Below are 10,336 nucleotides of genomic sequence, written 5' to 3' on the forward strand. Positions count from 1 at the left end.
CCTTTAGATGATCAAAATGGCATACTGCATCAAAAATAGAATCTTCAGGCTTTGGCCCTTTTAAATGGTCAAAGGCCCAATTGCCAAAAGAAGTCAAGGAAACGGCTATCCAGCCATTAGGATGCACTATGATATTAATGCCCTTCATACATTATTAATACATATTAATAGATGTTTGGTGCATCCTAAGGGTTGTATAGTCATTTCCCAACATAGAGTACATCAAACATCATAGTCTACCAAAAAATTACATTGAAATGCCAATTTAATTAAAATCTCGAAAATCTCACAATAGAAAGCAATTATGTTGGATAAATAAGCTCAATAGAAGAGCTATCATCCTGCAGAGCAGGAAACATTTGAGCTCCAAAGTCCTAAAAGAACACAATGTCTTTAAAGAATGATTATCATATTCAATTAGAACTTCAGAAAACCCTTAAGCTCAATAGCAGCTATATGGAATAAGCTCCCAAGAAGTGTCAAGAACAACACATGAATCATTTTGCTCATATGATTAGAGGACGAGTGTATCACATTTTGCCTGAATTTTAGAAATCATGTCATCTGTTTACCATTTTAAGGGAAAAAGCAGCTTTTGCCCATACTTCAATAATGAATGCCAGTTCCGCCATAGAAGAGACAATATTGTACAGAGAATAAGGTCTACCACAAGGAGCAACTCTTTCGTTCAACCAAAGACTTGCCGAGCTGTACTCTTGAACATGTTTTGTATCTGCAGAAACAAGTCAAAACTATTTCAGCTTACTATAATATAGAACATGACATTATATCTTTGAACTAAGAAACATCATAGTACCAGATGGAATTTCTAGTACCTGCTTGGAACTGAGCCCAATTTTCTCAAGATCATGGAGCTGCACAACAAAATTAGTGTATTACTTAGAATAGGAGATCTTCCAAGACATCTTCATTTGTCAAGAAAAACTTTTAAATACATTTAAAGATATAAATACCTCCTTCAGGGCCTCGGGAGAAGTTTCACGCAGTTCTAAAATATGATCAGCTCTCCTTTCTCCAATACCCTAGTTCAAATTCTTAAACAAAATCAGGCCAAGAATAGGCATAAACATAACACTAGCAGAAATGGCAACAAAATAGCTACTTCAATGTAGAATCTCATGCTTACCTTCAACTCAAGCAGTTCCTCCCTATATTCAAGTAAAGACAGGACAATCAGAAGCTGTCATGATCATATATGGAAGAACATTTTACTTGGAAATAACAAGTTCTTCGTATCAACGATGGATGAATAATGCTTTTGAGATACAGAAATTCCAGATAAAAATTTGATAGTTAATCGTTTGACAAACTTTGTGCATATACTATTAGAGGAGAGAAAATGTAACTATCAATGCAATATAACAGTATCAATTTTTCGGCAGTCATGCTAACATAGAAGCAATAGTCGTTTTTGAATAGCAATTCATTGCAATAAATCACCATTTCCCCTACTGAGCAATCTATTTAGAAAATTTAAAAAATCACGATTTACCAAAGAATGGATTAACGTAATTTTTCTGTCAAAATATCAGTTTCTGGATTAGCATTACGGTTTTTTACTTTTTCTCAGTTATTTGTTGAGTTGCAGTTTCTTCATGCTTAAATTGTATTTTTTTGTTCATAAAAATTCTGTGTTTAGAGTTACAAACAAACAATTTCTGCTTTTAAGGTGAGCGTGTTTCCGATTTTTTTCCTATATTTCCTAATTCAATCTCACTTAATTGAAAAAAACTTTGTGTGTTACAAACCAACAAATTAGAGCATGAAAAAAGAATATACAATTATAATTGCCAAAATATGATCCAGAAAGGAACATTAGAATGATTAGCAGAAAAGGGTGAACAAAAGTTAAAACATATATGTCAGCAATACTTTGGCATATCCAAGGAAGAATAAGGAAAATAAACGTCGAGTGGTTGTAGGGAGATTCCATCAATCGCAATCACAGGTAAAAGATTGTTCAAGGAGCCATAATCTGACCTCTCATTACAAATACTTACAATTTTGTAATCTCTCTCCATACAGGCATACATATACATATGTTGATTAGCAAGATTCAGTTTAATCCCAGACTTGGCCATGAGGTTACTACCAGGAATATCAAATTTGAACAATGTGCAAGGTAAATGTAATAAAAATCCCCTTTTGAATTTCCTCAAATAGGGATTTGGCTTTGCCTTGACTTATATTCCTTGGACCTTTAATAAAATTGATTAATTGAGGGAGATGTGTAAAAAATAATCACAATAAAGAAATCATTGTGTGGTAAAATCCAGAAAGTCTTACCTGCTAGCAGTGTTCAGAAAATTTAGATATTCTTGGGCAAGAGTCCTCTGAAAATTACATAAAAAGATTCCATCATGCTAAAATACATGTCCATCGATAAAAATTATAAAAGCAATAAAAATTAAAAAAGCAAAACAAAATATACCTTTAACCCTGAACTGCGGACACTCCATTTTGATAACGGAGTTCCAGTTCTAGAATTTTCTTCTAGAATCCCCCTCTGTTCCACCAGAGGAGTACTAGGAGTTGCGGCCTCCAAGGTCACTTCACATGATTTTAAACCGGAGGTAAAATTCATTGGAAGAGTTTGTTCAGTATTAGACAACGGTATGCCACAACACTTACTGCAGGAGCTTGGAAATATTTGTTCTGCTTTTGAAGATGTTACCCCAGAAGATTTGTAAGGGGTAACATTTAACGGAAGAATTTGATCTACACTGGAATCTTTTGGCGTTAGCATCTCTTTAAAGGCACTCTGTAGTTGTTTTAGTCTTGCACTCAATGGAGGCGAAGAGCCCTCTAAAACATATTCCTTTACCACCCTGTTCTCTTTATCAGAAGATTTATCTGCATATAAAGAATACCATTTGAGAGATTATTACATAAAAATAGTTTAAGTAGGCCTAATAGAAAATTAATTTTTAAAAAACATGAAAATGCTAATACGGTTCTACCAAAACTAAGGATCAAATCATATGACAAAGTTCATAATTTCTCAAGTAGTCACTAAGATATTTTGCATACCATCAAGCAGAGTATTATATTCGACATCACTCTGAGCACAGGTTAGGGAATTAGATTGGCTAGCCTCATCCGTTCCACCTGTTGTTGAGCAATTGTTGCTTTTCTGAGGAGAAAAAGACTAATGCAAATGGAAAAATCAGAACACTACATCAGATCCAAGGAAAAAAAAATTATTCTCTGCATATATAACATTTAAAATTGGGATGTTGGGAGCTATTGAATCATAGACCAAATAGAAACCAATAAATTACCTGTAAATCAGCCTGTTGTCCGTCTTTGGGAGAGTTTGCCTCAGGAATTTCCTGCATTTGCACAAAAATTATCACCATAAAAGTGACATCAAGTAAATAGTCACCAAATTGCTAGGTTATGAAGCATCTCCACTTTCATAATTACCTCAGTTGAAGCTATTTTGACACGACGTGCTGTTCCAAAAAGCCTTCTGAGTAGCAAAAGCAAAGCATCTCAGATTTCAGGAATTGACCAAAGATGGAAAACCTTCCTAAACTCAAACAGACCAAAAATTTCTTCATTTCTTACCGTCCTTTTGGTGTTGATAAGCCACTACCATTAGTAGTACGTGCTTTTAAAACTGAATGCAACCGATTGGGAGTTTGCTTGGACACTATCTTTGCTGCAGACAGAGAACCTGGTGTTGCAGCTTTTCCATTTGTCTTTCCTTTGGCTTCAAGCCACGCATTTAGTCTAGCATTCATATCCATTTTTGGCCTGGGGGAATCTTGTTTGCCTTCCAATGAAACATGATTTCCTATTTGCCTAGACCGGGCAGCAAGACTGACTGTGTGCAATGCTTCTTGAAATGAACTTGGATTCTGCACCTCTCAAGAATCAAAGAATCAAATATGAAAATTAAAGACACAAAGTAGCAAAAGAACCATTCTCCCAGAACCATAACTCATCTTATGGCAGATAAAAAGGGTAATCCATTAAACTACAGAAGGAGAAATATTATTGTTGGGTCCAAGTGTTGAAAACTGAAGTTCAGTTATAATTAGTATTAAAATTTGATGAATTCACATTATTACTAGTAGTTTACACTTTACACCAAGAGTTCACATTAACTTTAATTCTACAAATGTAATTCTAGAGGGAAAGATGCAATCAAAGAAATTCAGAAGTATTACTCCCAATCTTTTAGTACAGTGAAATTTGAACTTTTAGAGAGATGCTCACCAAACAGGCAATCATTAATGCACGACTGTTTCCCCCCAGTGAATCCTGCAAGATTCGAGTCAACTTGCTGTCTCGATAGGGGACTCGACTCTCGTTGGCATTCAATGCATGGATAACATTTGACAATGCAAAAAGTGATTGATTAATTTTCACACTTTCAGTAAGACGAATGCCTTCGTTGCCACTTCTTCTATTGTCCTCATTACCTGCCCAAAAAATAAAATACAAATGTAAGAAGCTAGCAATTTAGAAAGAAGATTATAATCATCAAAAGTGAGAAAATGAAATTAGTCTACTGATAGTAAAAATTCAATCTTCTCTTAATCATAAATAATAGTCTTAATACTAAAAGAAGGATGTTTAATAACTACAAGAAATGTGCCATAAAACAAAAGAGTGGTACTATTATGCACTTATCTTAAACATTTATAGATCAATTACCTGCAAGATCAATAAGATTGAGTTTACCCACAAGTGGCATATCTGGATTCCCATCATCACTAGAAACAGAAATCATCAAGACTCCATGGCTACGGCTTGACACATCGTTCAAACCCGTGTGACCTACTTTCCGACGCATACACCCATAAGAGAATACTTCTTGAAATTCCTCAAGAGATTTTACAGGAACCTGCAACAGCGATTGCAGAGAAACTAAGATTTTAATAGTTATGCTATCATAAACATATAATCTTTGATGATGTGAACATTCCATTAGCTTTTGTAATGGAGCATTATTTATCACAGTTACCAAGTTGAAATTTCTTATGAAAAACCCAAGGGTCTCAATGCTGGTATAAACTTCTTGTCATCTCATTGAAAGCTTACCCCGTTTGCCTTTGCTATGTTGTTTGTGGATCCTATTAAATTATGCTGTTGGTCATGCCTAATAGGGAATGTCCACATGGGACTACTATTTACATGCTGAGGCAAACCAATTATTCTCTAGGTTATAATAAAAAACCAGACCACTTGTTCAAAAAATACAGTATGCACCCCCAGGTCAGTGATCTGAACCATGGTTCCAAATCTCAGACTTAGAAAACCCAAAAAAGTTCAAAAACTCAAACCGAGGAAGATAATCAGTAAATTTTCCAAAGATTAAAAAATATATAAATTTGTAAAATAATCTTCAAAACATGAATAAAAATGAATTTAGTAATTTACAAATGTCATGAGTGGGTTTTCCTTCATTTGTAGATCATGAAAAACAAATTCAATTGACATCACAGTATCATAAAGTACATATCAGTATTTATATTTTACAAATTTCATCCATAGAAAACATGGGCCCAAAATATTTTTTATTTTTGCTCTTTAAAAACCAGAGGGAACCTGGAGACAGCACCACATGAACCTTGATTGCACGTGCTTAAATGCTCCAATATGTTAAACAGCTCAAATGACAGAAAAAAATGACGCAAAAAGTGATGAAACAAAAACTTGGTGGTGAGTTATTTGTCAAGTTACCTGCTGAGCTGGTTCAACCCACAAGCACTTACAAGTCAGGCGAGTTTTTGGCAGTTTTTTATGCTACAATCTCAACCATTGCCACTAATAGTCTAATTCATATCGATTGTCAGAGCAATGCGACACAAAGAGTTATAGGATACCGATGAATTAAATATTAAGCAGGTTTACTTACAATTGTTTTCTATTGACCATTAATTAAAAGGATCCTATGCTGTTATTTATTTCTACCAAAGTTCCAATCAAATAGTTTGGAGTAAAAGCTGGCTATTTCTCTAAGTACCACATTCATCTTTAAGAAAACATAGTACCATTTATCTACGTCTAGGTTCATGTGAAAACTTAACTGAACCATTTATCTACTTTATGAAATGACGAGTGTTGCATAGGTGACTTGTTGATGAAAAGACAATTGTTACACAGGCCAGCTTATTAGTATTGAACTTCTTTGACTTTAGAAAGATTACTGGTTGAAGGGGCCTAATAAGCTGATTTGGATTTGCATTGATTTATTGAACTCTATAATGCAAATTCTGAGACAGTACAAAACTTGAAAACCAAGGCCTCCTAAATACACTTGCCTGGGCAAGGCCACGAAGTTGCACACGGCCCTCAGAATCCTCCAACACTGGAATTTCTTTGCTCTTTTGCTCTACTAGAAGGTCGTAGCAACGGTCCATGTAAACTTCATAATATGATATCTCAATTGTACTGCCTGTACACTCTGCCATTGAAATTATGCTTCTCATTGCTAAAGGCATAAGCCCAGGTCTCTCTTCAGTGCCCTAGAAAACAAGGAAGGAAAAATATATTCAACATTATTTTCTCATATATTTTTGCTCAATAAACTTATGGCAGATTTGGTCCACCTTGGCACCAATTTGTAACCTTAATCTAAGCAAAGTAATATTGAATTCCATAGCCACAAAGAAAAGAAATAAAAAATCACTATTTTATTATGTATGTATAATACTCAGTTCAGATGCCACAAGAAACCTCAATGCTAATACATAATCAAACAAAGACACAACTAATAAAGCATTAAGAACCTTCAAATTGAAAACAAATTCCAAAATCATAGAACATACAATTCCTAACATTTTATTATTGTAATGATAAGAGATTTCCACGATCCATGATATTATGATGATGATGCTTTTGGATTAAATTGTGTTAAGCTTTTGGATCAACGTTTCGGATCACACTCCATGATCCTTGATCCAAAAAACTGAACACAATTTAATCCAGAAGCAGGAGCATCATTTTATTAAAGTGTTTTGACCTTATAAACCATCCAAAACCTCTAATGTTCTGTAATAAAAAACAAATAATAAAACACAGAACCCATTTCAAAGAACAAATCACACCTATCATAAAACCAAGATTATGCTAAACGTGTGCTTCTACCACTGAAATACAAGATCTAAGTGTGTTTGAGTATTTTCCAGAGCACCGATTGAACCTTGACAACATTAAACTCTGCACTTGAAGAGCAAGCTACTTTAACATTTGGTGTCACATTTCACATAAAAATTGGTACATTATCCAAACACTACACCACTTAAAAGATACTACTTCAGCATTTTCTTCCCAGCTATTCAACAATCAGAAACCCCTGAACTCTACAGGCACAAAACATATTATGTTGCCATTTTCCCTAGAGTTTTCCCACTTCCTAGACTGCCAGAAAATTGAAATCCTAATGTCATTAAAGCATTGTGGTTTTATTTCTCTTAAAATGCTTCATAATTGCATAAAGTAGTTCCATAACTAAGTATGATATTATTAACATTTTACAGACCTGCATCGTGTATGTTTTGCCACTTCCAGTAGCGCCATAAGCAAAAACAGTAGCATTAGAGCCACGAAAGAGCACTGGCAGAATTGGATCCACTTCTCTCAAAAAAATTTGACCCACCTCATCTTCTTGACCATAGCAAAAGTCAAACTTATAAGATTCGCTCCGGCTGGAAACATACAGAAAACAAAAATAGCTTCAATATAAAATCCCACTACACCTAGCATTGTAAAGTTTATTGATGAATCCAACAATATGCTCTTTAAGTGGTAAATGATCAGAGATTCCAAAGCAACAACCCCCAGGTTCGAAACTACCTGAGGGGCTTTCAGAAATGAAATTGGATAAAGTACAACATCAAATTCAGCAACGGTCTCTAACCAGTAAATCACAGGGGATTTCATGCTGCAACCCAGGGTTCAAATTGTCAAGAGGCATTTCAAATGGTGAAATTCAGTAACAGATAGCATCAGGCTCCAAGACGAACTTAAAGAGATAAATTATCATAGGTTTTCCATAGCAAAACACTAGGTTCAAATGTTCGGCAAGGCATGACGATTGTCGAAATCCCGTCATCAAATGGTGAAATTCGGTAAAAGATAGCAGTATACTCCAGGATGAACCTTAAGAGATAAATCATCACAGGGTTTCTATAGCACAACACCCGGTTCAAATGCCCAATAAAGCATTATTATTGTTGAAATCCCTATCAAATGCAATATCAAACTGATAAGCGCTAAAATTGGGTACAATACTAAAATACCACCTCTAACACCAGGTGTGGAAAAAATCTCGATGCAACAGGCTGCACAAGCCCAGAAGACTTTGATCAAAGAAATGCCCCTTCTGCAGGGCGAGGGGAAATTTGCCAACTGAAACTAATAAAATCAGTAAATTAAAGCGCCCAACTTAGACTGCTTGTTTAAAACTGAGACAGAGATTAGGTTCAAGTCCCGGGTAACTTTGAGGAAAGAGACGATGACAAAAGATTACCCTAAATAACACATTAAATCGGAAACATAAGCTTGAACTTACCTTGTTTTCACATCCTGTAAATGCAAAGTATCCTCCTTTTCCAAAATCCCGTTAGGTTTTGTGATGGTTAAGCAGGGCTTGGGATTCCCTTGAGCGGCTTCGATTTCATAGGCAAGAAAGGGCCTTATTCTTACCACCACTCGAACCTTGGACTCCAGATCGGGCCTTGCAACCCTCTGCGCAGGAGAGAGAGGTCCAAATCTTGAACGGGGAAGCCCTGTGGGAGTGTGTGCCTTGGGAGTAGACATTCTCTTCAATTGTTCCAGGGGAAGAAAAAATGATCAGAGTTTTCCGTGAAAACCAGCTCAAACAATTGGGTATTCTGCCGATGTTTTCAACTTGTTATTCATTTGAACGGAAAATCACAAGGGTGCAAAAAAAATAGCAGCTGGTATAGATTTCCGAGATGAATATGAGCTAGGGTAGCAGCTTCTCTAGCCGTTGTAAGTTTCAAATATATGTGCATCCCATATTCAGATTATTAATATATTATATAAAATATAATTTGAATTTTGAATTTGATTCCCTCCGTGGAGCTCTTGATTGTTTAAATTTCACAAGGTTACCTTTATGTCTTTTGAAGGGTCATAAATACCTACGTCTGTTGCTTTTGAGGAAAGGAACCAAAAAGAAATCAAAGGAGTTTTTTTGGGAAGAAATTCTGAGGTGTTTTATTACTAGAACATATTATTATTATAATTTATAATGTTTATTTTTAGTTATGAATAAATATCATAATTGTATAGTTTTTTTTTTAATTAGGAATAAATTTCATTATTGTATAGTCAATTTCTTAATATGTATTATCATAATTAAAATGTAATGTGTATATAAGTGTTGTTGTCAAATATGATTTTATTTAATATTAATGATATATAGAATAATGTGTCAACATATGTTTATGAATGTACAAGGACATTATAATGATACTTATTTTAAATAGTACATTTTATGTGGAAAAGGGACTATTAAATCAAGAGGCCAAAACCATTATGCACAACACTCGATGTTATGTCACCATACAATTGACCCATTCCAAGATGGCCTAGAAAGAGAGGAGGACAATTCCCTTCATAAAAAATAAAAAGACATTAATAGGAAAGATGCATTCACAAGTTTACTAATTATAATCAATTCAATGTGTAATTATAGTTGTTAATGTTATTTAACTCTTTAATGTGGAAGCATGGAAGTAAAGAAATACAATATGTTTGTCCTTTTTCTTGAATTGATCAATTAGAATCAACATAAGTTCAATTACTAATTCTAGCCCTTTTTAATGACATAATGGGAATACAAACATTCAAGCATTTTATAGTTAGTACAAAATATTCAAAGCCTAATTAACCTACATAGCAAGAGCATGTAGGAGGATTTGGCAAATAGGACAAATTATAACGAGAATTAAATCTTAATATTTTACAAAAATGTAGTTCAATGTTAGTTGAATTGTAAAGTAAATCAATTTGACATAATAAATGATGAATAATTGGAGCCCAACTCATCTAAAATGTATAATATACATTCCAAATCTAAACCATACTTGTCATTTATATTAAATGTTCACTTCTTTTGAGAGTCATATTATCATTATCATTACATTCTCGATTGTTTTTTGGGCCATACTAGCTTTGAAATAAAAATCTATCAAGATTTGCCACTTAGAATTCATATATAATTTATTTATTTTCAAACGTGACTTGCCAACATTGTGTTGTGATGCACATCACTTGCATTCTCTTCTCTCCTTTACTATAATAGACCCTAATAACTAAGACATACATGGCC

General features: G+C 34.3%; 1 protein-coding gene across 3 annotated transcripts; it reads right to left on the reverse strand.

The window, feature by feature from the left end:
* Positions 1-247: 247 nt before the first annotated feature.
* Positions 248-8,992, reverse strand: LOC131029435 (kinesin-like protein KIN-10C). Of its 3 annotated transcripts, none has more exons than XM_057959916.2 (15): positions 8,549-8,991; positions 7,517-7,682; positions 6,297-6,500; positions 4,687-4,876; positions 4,246-4,451; positions 3,592-3,884; positions 3,448-3,490; positions 3,303-3,353; positions 3,052-3,169; positions 2,453-2,874; positions 2,308-2,354; positions 1,148-1,169; positions 975-1,043; positions 837-875; positions 248-733 (listed from the first exon to the last, which is right to left on the reverse strand). In XM_057959916.2, the coding sequence occupies exons 1-15, from the start codon at positions 8,794-8,796 to the stop codon at positions 689-691; spliced, it is 2,163 nt and encodes a 720-aa protein (XP_057815899.1). In that variant the 5' UTR covers positions 8,797-8,991; the 3' UTR covers positions 248-688. The 3 variants fall into 3 exon arrangements, with proteins under 3 accessions (XP_057815899.1, XP_057815897.1, XP_057815900.1); XM_057959914.2 differs by having other exon boundaries at positions 3,448-3,493; XM_057959917.2 differs by lacking the exons at positions 248-733; positions 837-875; positions 975-1,043; positions 1,148-1,169 and adding an exon at positions 1,180-1,276 and having other exon boundaries at positions 3,448-3,493; positions 8,549-8,992.
* Positions 8,993-10,336: the final 1,344 nt, after the last annotated feature.

The sequence above is a fragment of the Cryptomeria japonica genome, chromosome 4, assembly GCF_030272615.1.
Source record: "Cryptomeria japonica chromosome 4, Sugi_1.0, whole genome shotgun sequence".
NCBI lineage: Eukaryota > Viridiplantae > Streptophyta > Pinopsida > Cupressales > Cupressaceae > Cryptomeria > Cryptomeria japonica.

Bases quoted from the DNA above. Each gene is read 5' to 3' on its own strand.
- LOC131029435 (XM_057959914.2), bottom strand. From the start codon at position 8,796: ATGTCTACTCCCAAGGCACACACTCCCACAGGGCTTCCCCGTTCAAGA. The intron at 3,885-4,245 runs GTGAGCATCTCT...TGAGAGGTGCAG, and splicing joins CATTAATGATTGCCTGTTTG to AATCCAAGTTCATTTCAAGA. The intron at 3,494-3,591 runs GTAAGAAATGAA...TTTGCTACTCAG, and splicing joins TTATCAACACCAAAAGGACG to AAGGCTTTTTGGAACAGCAC.